The sequence below is a fragment of the Aphelocoma coerulescens genome (assembly GCF_041296385.1).
Source record: "Aphelocoma coerulescens isolate FSJ_1873_10779 chromosome Z unlocalized genomic scaffold, UR_Acoe_1.0 ChrZ_unloc_scaf_1, whole genome shotgun sequence".
NCBI classification, from domain to species: Eukaryota; Metazoa; Chordata; class Aves; order Passeriformes; family Corvidae; genus Aphelocoma; species Aphelocoma coerulescens.
Window position 1 is genome coordinate 3306449 of NW_027184086.1, and position 17137 is coordinate 3323585.

Here is a 17137-nt window from a genome sequence, read left to right on the forward strand (position 1 = left end):
GTGGGAATGTTTAGCCTGTGAGTTTGAACAAAGTAATGAATATGTCTTAGTTCCATGGATACAAATGAGTAGATGAGATTGCTGGGTGTTGCCCGTGTTAGCAAAGTGATTCCTCATGCACCTAGTGCTGAAATAAAGTAATGCCTCCTTTCTAACGCTGAGATGGCAGCAGGGATCAGGCCCTGCTTGGTAACTTCCATTTTGGTCATTTCTATTGAAGAATAAAGAAAGGTTGAAATGAAACCTTTTCAAGCTGTTTCCATCTGGTTTACCTTTTGGGTGGCCAAAGCTCTCTGCCCCAGGTGGCCTGGGTGTGTGCAGGGAAATGCAGCCTCCCCAAGCCCCTTGGTTTTCCCACAGGTCGGCATGACTCGTTCCCAGGTGTGCCCAGCTCTGGCAGGAGAGAGAGCCCACAGCGCAGTGGGCACCGTGCCCTCCCAGCCGGGGCTCTCTGGCACAGAGCAGCAGCAGCGCCAGCACCTTTCAACCCGCTCCTGCCTTGGCTCCACCTGGGAGCCAGCAGCCTCTGGAAATCAGCACTGCCAGTCGCGTTCCCAGCTTGGAGCAGCTGCTGCTGCTGGGCAAATCCTGCCAGTTCTGCTTCCAAAGAGGCACAAAGGCAGAGGCAGAGATGTACATACAGAGGAGCCCAGGGCATGTCCAATAAATGTGCAAATATGTGGGGCGATTTGTTAGGGATTATTTCAGCTGTTATGCCCATAGTGCCTTCCCTCCTGGATCTGTGCAGTGCTTTGGGCCATTTTCTTGGCCTGGTTTCCTTTGCTTTGGTCGCATCTCAGTGTGCACTTGGGGTACAGGCTGTAGGTGCTTGGGGCACTCTTTGAGTTCTCTTGGAGCCCTTGAACAACAGGCTTTGGCCCATGAGGGGAATTTGTGCTGCTTTGACAGAGGAGAACTTCCCAGGCTATTTGGTGTTTGCTGCAGGGAAGCTTGGGTTGCTTTGCATAAAGTCACAGACCGACGCGGAGCAGCTGCTTTGTGATGTCAGGGCATGGTTGCCACGTTGTGGTGCTGTCATCAGAAGGTTGTCTTGGTGCATGGAAGGCCTCAGTGTCAGAGCAGCTCTTGGGCTTGCTCAGAGCAGGAGCATCCTCCTGGTTGAGGCCTTGTCAGGGGGCAGCTGCACTCTGACAGGAGCCTTGTTTTTTCTTGTGTTAGAGCACAGTCTGCAAACTTGCACAGCAGTGCTCAAACCATGGAGACACTCGCTGCTGCAGTTTGCACTGTGTATGGCTTTGGTTATTCTGGATATTACCTGGCTAACCTGACACGTAAGTAGAGGTTTTCCCTGGGTGTAGCTTAATCTGGCTTTTTTATCTCTTCCTGCTCTTTCTTAGTAACTGAGTTGACTTTGAAACAAAAACACCATTAGGATGTCACTGGTTTGGTAAAGCTCCTGTCAACACGTTCAGCTAAAAAGGGGCTGTCTGTAGCCAGGGGGGCGTGGGCAGCATTTGCAAGGGAACCTCCAGGGGTTCCCTTCCCTCCAGGGCAGAGTCTGTGGCAGCCGAGTCCGTCATTTCCTCAGTGTGCTGGGTCAAGCAGGACGACTTTGAAAAGGCAGATTGGGAGACGTTCTCAGAAGGCCTTCTAAAGACTTTGTGGTTCTCCCTGGAATTCAGGGAAAGCTTCTTTTATTCTAAATTTTGTCATTAAAAGATTTGACTAACTTGACCCTTTACTGAGTGCTAAAATAGCGATTCCCTTTGCAATGAAGTGCAAACTCCAAAACAGTGAGTGTCTGCTCCTGAACCCCAGAGCTGCTCCTGAGCAGTTTCACAATAGAGCTGCCACAGCTCAGGGGCATTTGGGGGAAGCTTTTCTGGGCAACTGTTTTCAGCAACTTAATGGCAATTGGTGCATGCAATTTATTTTAAAAATAAGGTACCCGAAAGAGAAGAGAACAAAAGCTGCTTTAACTGCTGGGCAGAACAGAAGCATTAAGTGTGAAAGAACAATCTGCATTTTCTTGATCAAGTTTGTATTTGTTTACTGGCAAAACAGGCCAAAGCGTAGGCACAACCAAGAATATTGTCCTGTTCTCTTGCTGGCTGTGTGAAAGAATTGTGTCTCCTGGAGGGATGCTGTGAAAGGAAAATACTCTCTGTTGGGGTTGACTTGTTCTGGGGGGTTCACCAGCACAGGCAGTTTTCTCACAGTGCCTCGTTCCTTTTCCCTTGTCCACTGCAGGTCACCTGACCCATGTATTCAGAGGTGCTGATCCCAAGGTGAGTGAGAAAGGAACCTTTGATGTTCCTGGCATTTAAGAATTGTGGAACAAGCTGTGAGCTTGGTCTGTGGCAGTAGAGTGAGGAGGGCCAGCTGGGTAGGCTGAGAGAAAATCCATTTCCATGTCTGCAGCAGTAGTAGCAAAGACATCGCTGGCTGTTTCCTAGTTCTGCATTTCAGAGCTTTTAAAGAACTAAAAGCCCAGATTTGCCGAGAGAACGTTGCTTCCTGACAGTAGCCTGGGTGGAACATCTAATTCAGAGCAATATGCAGTACTGTTGAATTAGCCCATTTTAATTTAGTTGGAGGGACTTAGAATCCCCTTGCTATCAAAGGTTATGATTTCTCCTTAGTAGAGCTGGCTGTAGAGCTGAATAGGAATAAGGTTATAAATGATAGGTAACTGCCTGTCCCTCACACTCCTGCCTGTCCACAGAGCACAGAACTAACAGCAGAGTCTCCTCTGGCTCCCTCTGCTCCTGGAGAAGAGGCCAAAGAGGAGCAAAATGACCACAACCCTCCAGCTGTGGTCACACCACAGCCTGAACTTTCCAAGACAGTAAGTGCCAGTTCTGGTTGGTGCTGTCTTTCAAGGAAATCAGAGCTGCAAGTTTCTGACCAGCCAGCACTTGCTGGTGGTGGCCGAGGATGCTGAGTGCTGGAGTCCTGCCAGGACCTAGCGATTCCCCCCAGCCACTGACAGCTGGAAAAGGCCTTTGACCTGTCATGCTCCAGCCCCAGCTTGCTGGGATTCCAGGAGGGGCCAGCCTGAGTCATGAAGGCTCCCCTGTCCCCACGGGAGGGTGCGCTCCAAAGACACCGCTCTCAGCCTTGCCAGACACGTAGGGGACACGGTGGCCTGGAGAGCCGTGTCCCACTCCACAGGCTGGCCAAGTAGCTGCAGGCACAAAAAGTGTTGATTTGTCCACACCAGCTCTTTGGGGTGGCTTGTCCCAAAGGGCTTCTTGGATGTGCTTACCGGGGAGTATTTCAGAGACACACTGGGGATGTGGAATTGCTGCCTGAAGTCCGGGTTTTCGGTGCCTTTGTTGCCAGGTTGTTCTTTCGCCTCTTCAGGCAGAGCAGGCAGGAGCAGAGCTGACAGGGGCTCTGAGTGTGCTGTGATTTTGCTTTTGATAAGCTGCAAAGAGATGATTGTGTTGTCCATGACCTGTGTGGGGCCACTCTTCTCCCATGTGGCAAAAGAAACAAACTGCATAGTTCTGAACCCTTCTTCTGGGGCAAAACCCAGAGGCTGCATGTTTCTGCTGATACTTTCTGTTGTGAAGTGTGCAGCTTTGAAAACTCCACTGGAGTCTGGAGGCTGGGATGAAGCTGCAGATCCTTGTCTGCTGTCTTGTAGTGAGTGCTAAGAACAGGAAGGACATCTTGAAATTCTTGATGCTGTATTTTAAGACAAATGTGCAACTTTGTGCCTGGGGAGCTGCCTGGGAGGAAAGGACCCAGGGGTGCTGGTCAACAGTAGCTGACATGAGCCAGCTGTGCCCCGGTGGCCAAGGGGCCAAGGGCATCCTGGCCTGTGTCAGCAATAGTGGGGCAGCAGGAGCAGGGCAGTGACCGTCCCCCTGTGCTGGGCACCGGTGAGGCCGCAGCTGGAGTGCTGTGTCCAGTTCTGGGCCCCTGTGAAGCAGAATGACATTGAGGGGCTGGAGCAGGTCCAGAGAAGGGCAAGGGAACAGGGGAAGGGTGTGGAGCACAAGTCCAGTGAGGAGGCACTGAGGGAGCTTTAGCCTGGAGAAGGGAGGCTCATGAAGGACCTTCAGCTACACTTCCATAAATCCCTATGTGACAGCGCTCACCACAAGGGCCATTTCCCTGCCAAGCATCCCCTCACTGCATCCAAGTGCTTTAGACACTGGAATAGGTGATACTTTCATCTTTTTGTTTATTTATTTGTTTGTTTGCTAGAAGGAGAGGCCCTGTGTCATTTCTCTTTCTCCAGTGAGCAAAGGTGCTTTTGCTCAACCTTTCCTGCCCTTTTCCAGCACTGGAAGAGATTCTGCTAGAATTTTAGTTTGCAGTTCTGGAAGATGCAGTATTTTTGCATGAGAAAACGTAGTTGGGGGCAGGGACATTGGTGCAGAAGGAGCTGTTCTGGTGGCCACCCAGCCAGCAGGGCCTTGCACATCACTTTCAGGTTAACAGCGCCCGTGCCTTTTGGCAGCCCAGAGGATCAGTATCTGTTGCATTCCAGGTATGGGAGTTTAGCAGGAAATCAAGGCCCCTGCATTCCAGGGCCCTCAGAGATCAGAGGGGCTTCAGCTTCATTCAGATCAGCTTCATTTCTGATTGCAGCCACTTTAGCACCGTCAGTCTGGTTGAGTCCAAGAGAAGAACTTGCCCCAGCACAGATGCACAAAGAGTGCAGTTCCCAGTGCAGGGCCCTGGGCCTGATCGCATTCCATAAGGACCTTCCTGCTCCAGGTTCCCCAAGAGCGTGGTTTATTGAAGCAACAGGAGAGCAAGTTCAGGATTGCTGCTGATCAGGGCACTGGCTACTGAGTGTTGATGTGTGTAGTGATGGAAAGTATAGGAAAAGAGGGATGATAACAGTGAGATAGATCTATCTATCTATCAATCAATCTATCGATCTATCGGTCTGTCTATCTATCTATCTATCTACATAAATGAATCTTCCTGGTTTTGCTCCAAGGCAGCTGGAGGTGCAAAGCTCACCTAAAGCACCCCTTGAGAGGAGGAGAAACTCCTTCCATTGACTGATCCTGAGCAGGCAGAGATGTTTCCCCCTCCAGAGATGGTTATTTTTTCCCCTCAGAGGTGTTTTCCTCCTCCAGCCTTTTCCACCCTGAAACCCCCTGTTTATCCTTTAAATTTTGGCCTGTCCTAAGGGACTGGAACAATCCCATGCTCTAGGTGGTGTTTGGGGACTCTGGTCAAACATGCATTACATGACACATGGTTTCCTTCATTGGCATCCTGAAGGGTGTCTAAGTTAATTTGTTAATGGGACCTTGTGAGGGTCTCTGGTACAGCCAGTCAGAATTCTCAGCTGACAAAAGAGGGAGAATAAACACCTTGGTCCTCCTGCATATACTGAGGTGGCCCTAGAGGCCCTCTGACCTTCATCAGAGGGTCTTTGTGCGCATCCTCATCTCCTGAATAATCCAGGATCTGTAACAAGAGTGTAGATGTCAGAAAGGCAGGAATGGCAGTGCAGGCCTGAAGAGAACATGAACTCCAGAAGTGTCTCTCACAAGGAGCAAGCTCCCACAGGAAGCCACCTGCAGAGCCAGGGTGGGGCTGTGGGACAGGGCTGGGTGTCAGTCACTTCTGAAAGACAAGCAGGACATGGCAGAAGAGGAGCGAGGTCCTCAGCAGAACCTTGAGAAATGCCCCACGTTCCCTGTCAGATGCCTAAGAGTCTGTTGGAGCTTCAGTCCCAGATGGACCCTAACTGTACTGCCAATGTCACTTTGGAATCTGTGCCTCCCCATGGGCAGGGAATGACCCAGGAGAGCAGCAGCACATTGCTTTGGGAATGTGTGAGCCCATCAGTCTTTGAGTCCTGCCCCACAAATGTTTTATGGGAAGTTGAAACCCATCTTCTCTTGCTTTCTGTGCAGCTCCTTCTAGAGAAAGAGCATGAGCAGATTGCTCTATCAGAGATGCCTTGCCAGACACGGGGAGAGCTGTTCCCAGCCCGAGAGCAGCTGGAGCAGCTCAGGCAGCAGGTGGAAGAGCCACAAGAGAATGGCCAAGTAAGCCTGACTAGCCAGGTGACAGAGTGAAGGGCAGGAACAGGGGCATAAAACGGAGCTCTTGGGATGGAAGAGGCCAGGAGTCCCACAGGCACTGAAAGCACAGAGCCTTGTAATCTGCAGAGACCAGCAGCGGGATGGGAGGGTTCCAATGGAAGCAGAGCTGGGTAGGGAAGCAGAAGGGAGTGGCTGAAAGAATGTGATTTTGAGGCCAAAAGAGGAAAAAGCTGAGCCTGATGGCAGCTGCCAGTCACTTGCTCTGCATTTGTGTGCACAGGACATCAAGGCAGAGCCACAAGCAGAGCTGCCCAAAGCCCAGAGTGACATCAAGGCAGTGAAGAGGAGGCACGAGGAAGACATCAGAAGAATTCAAGAGCACTGGAATCTCCATCGGCAGAGGGGCAATCTACAAAACCAGGTGAGTGGAAGAGTGGCAGCCACTCCACTCATGAAACTTGCTCTCGCTTGTTCTTCACAGAAAGTGGAGGACAGCCTGCAGGCAGAATTGCAGACAAATAAGGCTAGGATCAAGCCAAGGGAGAAGAGGCTGGAGGAAGGAATGAAAATCATCAAAGAGCCTAATCACCTGCTTCAGGAGAAGGAGGTTCTACAAAAACGAGTGAGTGCAACAGCGATAGCCACTGCAGTCACCGAACCGGTGGTTTCTGCCCTTCTTGCCTTTCCTCTGCAGAGCAGGCAAGGGGGCGATGCCTGTGAGTGCCCTCCTGCTGTGGCCTCTATCACAGCCACTCTGAAGGACACGTCCTGGGCTGCTGAATCTCAGCTGCTGCCCTGGACAGCGCGACTAGTCCTTTGGCCTTTTGGCCAGCAGTCATCCAAATGGATTCCTGCTGGCCTGTTCCTGCTCTCCTTGTTTCTTGAGGTGTCTCTGCAGGTCAGCTTGGTGACCCAGATAGATTTTGAATTCTGTATCCCTTGTGAATCTGGCCCTCTCCTGTTCTCTCCCTTTCCTCACGGCTGACAGGGACAAGCTGTACTGTCTCTGACTGCTTTGTTCTGTTTGACTTGAGGTGGAAGTGTTGACATCTCACCTGGCAGCCTGCGAAGACTTCCAGCAAGTGATTGGCCACAAAGAGCCCCAAGGTTGGCGTGAGGCACAGGACCTGTCCCAACCAGAGGTGCTGAAGGCTGAGCATATCCTGAAGATGGTGGTGGAAAAGAGGATCCAATGGGAGGAGGTAGAACATTAGAACAAGGAGCTGCAAGTGTATCTGCAGCCCTTGGAGGGGGAAAAGAGTCCTTGGGAGGAAGTGGAGCAGTCACTGTGGCAGTCATCCTTCAGAAAATCCATGAAAATGGAACATGAAATTGGCCATGGACTCGAGTAAAACCAGCCTTTGGTTTTGACCCCTCTGGTTTCAGAAGTGGATATCCAAAGAAACCCGTTTAAGAGCTCTGAAAGTGGCTGACAGCACCTTCCTAAGGGCTTGCATTTGAAACGTGATCCCAGGGCAGTCTCTGCCAGCCACACTTTCTGACACAGACCCATTTCTTGTCTCAGATCTACACAGGCTCTGTCACTGAACCTGCTGCAGCAGCAGCGTCATCTAAAGGAGCCTTTGCTCCCCAACCTGAGAAGTGGAGCCCGGGCAGTTTGCTCAGCTCCAGTGTGGTCACAGCTGCTCAGCAACAGGAGAACGAGGACAAGTACCTGGAGCTACTGAGTACGTCTTGTGTATTTCTTGGGTGAGGGACAGTGTGTTGTGTGCATGGGCCAGCACAGCTGTACCAAATGTTCCTCCTCAGTCTGGCGTTGTGGGGACATTTAGGACTCCCCACAGGAACTGCTGTGCTTCGAGGCAGCGAGGGAGTGCTCTGGGTGTTCCTGCTGCCTCTGAGGGCAGCTCGGACTGCCTTGGGTTTGCTTGAGCTTCCCTCTCTGCTAAAGGCAGAAGCAGGGACTGTTCCTGGATCAGCAGAAGGCCGTGACTGCTGGAGTTCTACCCTTTGGCACAACCCTGCACAGGTCACTCTCCAGGAAAACACCCTTTGTGCTTCTGCAGCACAACCCATTTAATCTGCTTCTTGCCCATAATAGCTGCCAGTGCTGTGCTCTCAGATAAGGCCTGGTGGGGCTGAGAACAGAGCCCAGTTGACTCTGTGTCTACCATCACCTGTTGGGACAAAAAGGACATTGATGTGCACCTCGGTGTGTCTGATCTCAAAGCCAATCCTGTCGTGCCCTGAATGGGGGCAACAGCTTGTAACAGGGCTCGGTCTGGCTGTGGCTTCTTCCCAGTGCTTGTCAGTGCTCATCCTTGGGCTTTCCCAGCCTTGCTGTGGTACCTGCCCTGCCCCTGACGGCCGCTGCGACTGCAGAGGCTGGAGCCTTCCTCAGCTGAGAGAGTCCTGCTGCTGCCCGGCCGCTGCAGCGCGGAGCTGCCGGGAGGCAGCAGCCCCTCGTCTGGGCCGGCTTCTGCATGGCACGGCCTGGACTCAGGAGAGGCTCAGCATCTCCTCTGGGCAGCTGTCCGTGCCACGCCGGCGCCCGAGGAGCACTGCTGTCCTTGCTGCCCGTGGCCGCTGTGCCGAGCTGGGAAGGCGGGGACGTGTGCGGAGCTGAGAGGGCGAGTCCAATGCCAGCGACTGATCCGCGCAGTCAGGGGGAAGAGAAGCGGTGTGGTTCTTCACATGGGACACGGGCAAGGGCGTCTTTGAGCTCAGCCTGCCCTAAAGGCTGAGGGTCCTGATGCTGAAAGCCCCGCTGGTATTGCTTATAGCATGAGCTGCTCTGCTTTACAAAGAGAAAGGCGTTCTTCTGGCAAACTGCTGGAAGGTGGAGAAGATGCCCTCCCCTCCTGGCAACACTTGGCAATATTCCTTCCTGTTTTAAAAATGTCACTTGTTCATAGGAATTGATTCTAGAACCCAAGGTGCATTTAATCTTGGGAAATATGAAACCTTTTGTTGAATCTCACAGTGCTTATTCCCAAGAAAAGAAAGCCGCTGTTAGTTCCAGCTCTCCTTAGTGCTTACAGATGACAACTCACCTGCCTTGGTACCTGTTCTCTTCTGGTCTCTGTCTCCTCTGCATGTGGCTAGTTCCCTGGCAAGAGATCTCTCCAAAGAACTGTAGAAAATCTGTGCCAGCCATCTGTGCTGCCGAGCTGCCTGTCTTCTTGCTGTTGCTGTTGTTACCCACAGGGTAACTCTGACCACAAGGGGCTCAGAGCCCCAGGCAGTGGGGCTGCCTTTTGTATCTCCTGGAAGGTGGCATCTCTGCTTTCAAGTGAGCACCTTGCATTTTGTTCCTCTCAGGGAAAATGGTGAGCATGGAAAATCCGGTGACAAAATACATTGAACTGGAAAATATCGGCAGCGGGTGAGTCCAACCACAGTTACTTCTACAAAATCATGGGCCAGGAGTTTTGCTGGTGGAATATCTACCAAGTGTGAAGTCAGGCAAGCTGCAAACGTGTTCAGACACTGGGGTTAGATTGTCCCATCTCTCAGTGCTGGTCAGAATGTGTAAGTGTGGTCAGAAGGCATTGTCAAAGGCATCTCCATGCTGCCACGGTCTTGCCTGCAGCAAGGAACAGGAGCTGGAAGATCTCCTGGTCTCTCAACTGTGGGACACCTGTGTGTTAATTTCCTTAGCATTTTTGTATGTCTCAAAATCATGAGGCCACACTAATGAAAGGAGAAGAATCTTGCTTGCCTGAAAGAGCAACCTACCCCCTGGGAGCTGTCAGATAACAGTTCTCAGGAACAGTTCTTTCCAAGAGTTTGTTGAAGGAAATACTCAGTGGTCAGGATTAGAACCACACAGTTTAGAAACTCAAGATGAAAGAATAAACTCTCTTTTTGAGCTGAGGCACTAAAGCCCAAAGCTTCAGGAACAGGCCCAGTGCCCATGCACTGGAGAGGAAAAGGCATCATCACCTTCTGGCAGATCCTTCCTGCACCCTGCAGGTTTTAGGCACTTAGAGCAGAGATCTCCCATCTGGGCTGGCTTTCACTCCAAGGTCTAAACAGCTTCTCCTTTCTTTGCTGCTGTTTTCTTTCTAGGACTTTCGGAGAGGTTTGTAGAGCACTCGACACTGCCACAGGAGGAGAGGTAAATGTCAACAGCCCCTGCAGATTCTGCAGCTCTCGAGGGCTTTCCCCTCTGGTGTGAGTTGTGGCTGGAGCTTTGGGTCACTGGGAGAGCCGTGCTGCAAAGGCACAGGAAGCGCAGACGGGTGCCAGCCTGCAAAATGCATTTGGGACACTCTTTGTCCTTCTCAGAAGGAAGGCAAGGAGGGTGGCGGTCGCTTTCGGAGAAGGACGCGCTCACTCGCTCTCAATGGCTAAAACAAAGGTGGTGCCTTAGAGCATCTCACTGCTCTGGGGGGCTACAGTTTCAGAGTCCTGAATTCTCATTTCTGGCTGCCAGCAAATACATCTGAATCTTACTGGTAGTTCCTTAGCAACCTGCAGTGCTGCGCTTGAGAACTGCACCTAGGGAGGGATGTGCAAGGTGTCCCTAAAAGCCCCTAAGCCCTGCTCTTATAGCCCAGGATGTATCCATAGAGTACCAAGGCTTGGATTACTTCTTTGGATCCCAGACAGAGCAGCAGAGAGTGTGGGCAGAGCTTTGTGGGTGATAGTAGAGACACCATTGTTAGCAAGTGGACAAGGCAAAACGTCAGTGGCCACATGTCCTGTTTCTGGCCCCAAGGGAGCGGAGAAATGGGCTGTTGGAACGTCAGTTCCTAATTCCTCCTGTGGCACTTTGGCACAGCTCGGCTGTGTCATTCCAAAATCACTCACTCCATGTGCGTTGTGGTCTCGTGCCACCAACTTCTCAAGCTACTGATTTTCCATGTCATTTTAGGTGGCCATAAAGAAAATAAATCTTCAAGGACCAAGGAGGAAGGAAGTAACTGGAAATGAACTCATGGTCATGAAAATGAATAAGAACCCCAACACTGTGAACTATTTAGACAGGTGAGTGGTTCTGGTTTTATCCCATGAATGTTGGTTCACATACTCAAGCATGCGAGGTTAAAAACCCACTTGGGTTGATATGCGGGAAAGACTCCACTACTGGAATAAGGAGTAAAGTAGGTATGTTTATTCCAGCGCTGGGACGCGTGGGGGATAATTCCTCCAAAGTCATGTGTGCCCACAGCTGCATTCAGCCTGGTATTTATCGGGTTACAAGTCCCATATTCACTGAGTTTCCCAATACACCTATACATATTCATTGCCCAGCCCCGCCCAGCCTCGCCTCGTATTACAATGAGCCCAAAAGTCCTTTACATCCGCCTTGCGCTTGCGCAGTGTTGTCTGGTGGTCGTGGGCAGGGGTCTCCAGGGTGAAGTAAGGGTCTTCCTCAGATGAAGTAAAGAGTCTTCCTGATTCTGAACTTTTCATCTTGCTTCCCTGCACATGTTCAAAAACAGGATCTTTGGTCAAGATTCCTTCCCCTTATCAATAGTCTTCTATCTTCTCATTCTGCTTTGGCAGGCACAGTAAGTGTTGAGCAAGCTGTATGCATTGCTTTTAACAAGCAGCTTCTTAGCAAATCATTTAACCTCTGCTTCCCTTCCTCCCCCGGATTCAGGGTCACTGGCAGAAAATAGAGCTCTTAATTACTGGTTAATTATCATTTCTCTACTCATCTCCAATGGATGGGAAGAGAGTGCATTTTGTCTGCATTAATCTTCCCTGGCACACTTAGTTTGAAGTTTGTTCAAAAACCTGGATCAGCACTATCTTACTAAATCAATAGCCTTTAAGTTCACTGCCTCCATGCTGTTTTGGGGCTTGATTTTTTCAAGTGTTTTAAGTGCTGATAAACCATCCTGGAGAGGATTTCCCTGGGATTGTTGCCCCTCTTTTCCATTGCCGTGCATGCCAGGAAGACTAGGTGCTTATTTCCAGACATACCATGCATGACAGGTTTTTTATCTGGGCTGTTACCAAACTGCATTTTTCACTTGCTGGCTATCTAGGACATCTCCTTTTTCACAGCTGTGCCTTTCTCCTTGAGACTGCACAGGTTGCAAACACTGCACAGCCTAGAGGGAACGTCTACTCCTTTTGTTCTGTCCTCATTTCAAAGGGACCCGGAAAGGAGAATCAACCATTGTCTTTTCCAAACAGCAACGTAGCCATGTATGTTCATCTCCACATCCTTGTTTCCTTCCTTCAGCTACCTTGTGGATGAGGAACTCTGGCTGGTTATGGAGTACATGGATGGAGACACTCTGAGCGATGTCATCAGCAAGACCTACCTGTGTGAAGACGAGATGGCAACCATCAGTCGGGAGGTCAGGGATCCCACCTGTGCTTCCTTCCGAGGGCTTGGGCAGGATTGTCTGGGAAACAGGGGCTCAGCACAGCAGAGATTTCATGTGCCAAGCTTTGTTTCTGTGTTGCTGCTGTGCTATGGAGAAGCAAGAGCATCTCAAGTGAACTGCGTGGCAGTGTGCCTGCACTCACTGTACTCTGTTCTTGTACTCTTATCTCCTGCTCTTGTATTCTTGCTCTGTCTCTTGTATTTGTATTTGCTGTTCTCCACCTTGCCTCTCTAAATGTTTGCCTGGAGCCTGTCTGCACTGCGTTCCCTGCCTGTAAAAGCAAAGGTGCTGGTGGCAGGATTTGAAACTAATGGCAAAGAAAAAGAGAGACTCCTTTCTCACAGTCCTCAGCTGAAAAGGACAGTAGTGCACCCAAAATGCTGTTTGCTTCTGAAAGGCGACTCATGTGATGCTTCCAAGTCTGTGCTGAGGCCAGCAAGAAAACCTTTGCCATGCAGCCCCCCACCCAAAAGTGATCCACTTCACACCAAAGGGAAGGACTTTTTCTTTCATGGCAACCCCTCGTTTGTCCTCTGGATGGAGAGAGCACATCCACTGCAGCAGCAGTCATTCGGGCTGGTTTGCAGGGGACAGTCTAGAACAGCAATTCCCATTGCTCTTTCAAAAGCTGACATGCCTTCCCTTAGAAAGGCAGTGTTGGAGCAGCAAGCTCTTCCTCTCGATGGCACCGTGTTCTGCCATTACTCCCCATTCCCCTGGAAAGGGAATCTTTTAGAGCTGTTTCCTTTCTTGTGGGCTGAAATCACATCACTAATTTTTGCCCTCCTGTTTCTGTTTTCTCTCTCAGTGCCTGAAAGGACTGGATTTTCTTCATTCAAACCACATGATCCACCAGCATGTGAAGAGCTGCAACATCCTTCTTGGAACCCACGGCTCTGTCAAGCTGGGTCGGTATATTCTTGGTCAGGCACGGCATTCTGGGGATGTGGGGTTTGGGGCTGCTTTTGAGTGACTGCCAGTTCCCCCAAAGTGGTGCTGGTGGCAGTGCAGGGACCCCTGCCATGAGCTGAGGGCACAGTTGCAACGTGCACAGAGGTATCACAAGGAACAAGCAGTCAAGAGTGGCATAGGTTTGTGTGCGTCCCTTCCACAGGGAGGGAGCTACAATCCAAAGCTTCAGGAAAATATAGGCCACTGCTGGGGGCAGTGTAAAAAATGTGGGGTTTTTTGAAGTGGCCAATTCCATATTTCCTTGGCTAAAGCCCTGAGGAAATAGAGCACGGACGGTTTTCTAGCAGATTACACAGTGCATTCTGAGACTGAGAGTGGGGAATTCTTTTGCTTGGTTTCCTAATTTGAGCTGGTTTTCACAGTATTTTGTTTTCTCCTCAGCTGATTTTGGCCTCTCTGCTCAGCTCACCCCTGAGCAGAGTAGACAGAGATCAGTGGCCGGGATTTCTGGGTGGATGGCACCTGAAATCGTGACAGGTCAACCGTATGGCCCCAAAGCGGACATATGGTCTTTTGGCATAGTGGGAATCGAAATGGTGGAACGGGAAGTTCCTCACTGGAATGGAGATCCTGTCTCGGTAAGGAGCCAATACTCACTGATCCCTCTGTCTTTCTCACCTGTCCCATGTTCTGTTTGCAACTGGGCAAAATCCCATTGCCGTCTGCTGGCACTGCTTCCACCAAGGTCCCCTTCTAAAAATGGCCCTGCAGCACATCAGCATCTGCGGTACTTTTGCTTGCATCAGAAGGGAAGTGGCAAGCAGCCAGCTCAGAAACCTGCCATTTTGGCCTTCAGCCATGCCTGACGTTTCTCATGTGCTTGTCAAACTCTCTTGGAGCTCTGTCTCTGAAGGACAAGAATTTTTCAGTGGAGAGTTTAGCAGTGTGATAAATATCCTTTGAAATGGAGGCTGGACCTTCCCAGTTTCAACTTTATAGAAAAGGAAAAAGGAAAACAGAAAGAGAAAGGAAAAAGAAAAAAAGACAAGAGAAAAAACCAGCAAAGCAAACCCCAAGCAGTGCTTCTTGCTTCTTCCTTTATTAGCCACAGCACATCAATTTTCCTCCAAGCTGCAGCATCTTTTCCAAATCCTGTGGGTCTTTGAAACTGTCAGGCTTCCAAATCATCTGTACGTTGTTCTGTCATGTGTCTGGGTGGCCTGGATAAGTTCAGCATGTCTTTTTCTCAGACTGCAGTTAGAATTGTATGCCAAACCCTTGGTGTTTGTTGGAACATTAAAGAGCTTGCAGCCAGGTGACTGGGGCTGGGACCCAAGCTCTGTGGTTGACACGGGTGCCGTGTTCCTTTACCGCAGGAGCAGGGACGTCCCTGGGTTGCACAGTTATAATGACAGGGAGGAGGGCTCCAGCTCCCCACCGTGTCCAGTGGCTGAGCTCAGCTGCAGAAGGACAGGATAAAACCCCCTTTGTGACCTCTGGTGGTGTGGGAAAAGCAAAGGAAATTTTCCTCTGGGTTGAAGAGGATCATAACAAAGTCTCTTTGGTCACCATCTCTTTCAGTGCCACCAGCACAGAGCTGTTCCTATTGTGGCAGGCATTTTCATGGAGACTCCTAGGCCTCTTTCCATTGTTATTTCCGTCTATTTTAGATGGATTTTGCGTCTGCATTTTTTTCAAGAAGAGAACAAAGAACTTGATGATTTTTGTTGTATGGAAGCTGTGCTTAATGGACCAACAAGCACTGCAGAGATGCCTTTCATGTAATAATCCTTGGAGATGGTATAGATAGAGCAAACTCCCTCTTCAAATAGCCTGTCAAGCTGGTGTCAATCCTCAGAGAAGCAAAACGTGCTTTTGCTGATGTAGTTCCCACTAGCTAGGTCAGCCAATGAAATCAGCTGCCAAGGCAAGATCCGCTGGATGTCGGAAAAGCTGTGGCTGCTTTGGGGTTTGGGTTTTCTGTTGGTGTAGGAAAGTCATCTCTGCCCATCTGCCAGGGCAGAAACCGCCACTGCAATGGGCTCTGGGAGAGCATTTACAGATACTTGAAAGAAGCAGGTGGAGCCTCGTGTTTCCTTTTTCTGCAGCCTCAACTCCTGATAGCCACAGGAGGGAGACCAAAGCTGCAGGAGCCCAACCTATTCTCGCCTTTGCTGCGTGGCTTCCTGAGCTGCTGCCTGCAGACCAACGAGGAGCGGCGCTGGTCTGCCAAGGAGCTCCTGCAGGTAAAATGCGAAGGGGCTGCAGGTGAAACAGTGTCCGAGGATGGGCTCCTCCTCCACTGAAGTCCAAGGCATCAGACAACCCCCCTGCCCCTCCCCTCCACCCTTGGTGCTTTTCAAATGAAAACGGCGTGGAATCCTCAACTGGGCTGGGCTGCCACGGACCCATAGAGGTCATCAGGTCCAAGTGCCCTGCGATGACCAGGGGCATCTTTAAAGAGATCAGAGCTTGCTCAGGGCCACATCCCACCTGACCTGGAATGTTTCCAGGGATGGGGCACCTACCAGCTCTCGGGGCAACCCGTGCTAGTGTTGCACCATGCTCTGAGTAAAACAAGTTCTTCCTTACACCTAACCTGACTTGATCCCCATTATATACTATAAATATTACCCCATGTCCTACTGCAACTAGCCCTGTTAAAAAAAGTGTCCCCCACTTCCTCAGAAGCCCCTTTGAAGTACTGGAATGTGGCAGTAAAGTCTCCCTGGGGCCTGTTCTTCTCCAGGCTGAATAACTCCAGGTCTCTCAGCTGGTCCTCAGAGGAGAGGTGCTCCATCCTCTGATTGTTTCTGTCGCCCTGTATTGTAATTTGGTGGGGTATTCAGTCTTCTCTGATGGCAAAAGAACTGAAGTAGAGCAATGCAGGGTACAGAGGCGTGAAATGGTGGTGGGGGAACCCAAGGAAACCAGTCCCAGCCCAGCAGTTGGAGATTTGGCTGTGGGCAGCTCACTGTGAGCCTCTGAGGGACCCTGGTTTGTGCCCCCTGCCTCACTCCTAGGGGTTTCTGCCACCCACAAAAGGACAGCTGAGATGGATTTGTCCCAGCCCCACCTGCTGCCTGGCACGGTCAAGCAGACGGGAACTGCCCCAGGGTTACCGCCAGGCTGAGTGGCAGAGAGGGAGCTGCAGGACCCAGTGCTACTCAGCTGTCCCTGCTGGGAAGGCAGGTGCCATCCAGCACAGGAGGGGGAGGGGATGGAAAGGCAGACACTGCTCTGTGTCCCTGTGGAAATTAGCACAGTGCCTGTCTTTCAAGGACAGGGACCTATGTGAGGCTTTGAAGTTTCCTGAAAGGAAGAAACCCCGGGGACAGAAAGCACCATTTCTAGAGCACTGGCAGGGCAAAAATGCCAGCAAGATGAAGACATCTGGATGAATGGATGGGTGGGATTCTGGGCCAGGTTGGCCTGTGATGGCAAGGTCCTGCACATGAAGATGGAGGTGCAGATGGTCCCGTCAGTCCTCTTTCTGCGTCTTTCTAGGAACCTGAGGAATCCTGATTGAGCCTGTGAAGCACTGAGCTTGGGAAGTCATGGTTCATTGGGGTTTTTTGTTTTGTTTCCTTTGGCAGCACCCATTTGTAGCATCAGCTGAGCCTGTATCCAGCCTGGTGCCACTGATCATTGCAGTGAAGAAGAGGAAGGAGGAGACAAGAATGTGATAATCACGTCAGACCTGTTTACTCCACAACCAGCTTAGAATAGGATTGTAGAGTAGGATTGTCAAGTAGGATTGTCAAGTAGGATTGTCAAGTATGATTGTAGAATAGGATTGTAGTGTAGGATTGCAGAGCAGGATTGCATATAAATAATGTTTCAGAAACCTCAACTCACCTTGAAGATTCCCTTCCTTCTCAGCCTTGTGAATAAGCTTGACGTTTCCTTCTGAATGGTCAGTTGTTT

At 50.6% G+C, this 17137-nt stretch overlaps 1 protein-coding gene across 1 annotated transcript; it reads left to right on the top strand.

The window, feature by feature from the left end:
• Positions 1-1216: 1216 nt before the first annotated feature.
• LOC138103944 (serine/threonine-protein kinase PAK 3-like) lies at positions 1217-16896 on the top strand. The gene is made up of 15 exons (XM_069002607.1): positions 1217-1292; positions 2212-2249; positions 2687-2809; positions 5856-5990; positions 6268-6609; positions 7022-7189; positions 7513-7675; positions 9270-9333; positions 10020-10068; positions 10828-10940; positions 12151-12268; positions 13107-13206; positions 13652-13848; positions 15319-15456; positions 16807-16896. The coding sequence occupies exons 1-15, from the start codon at positions 1217-1219 to the stop codon at positions 16894-16896; spliced, it is 1914 nt and encodes a 637-aa protein (XP_068858708.1).
• Positions 16897-17137: the final 241 nt, after the last annotated feature.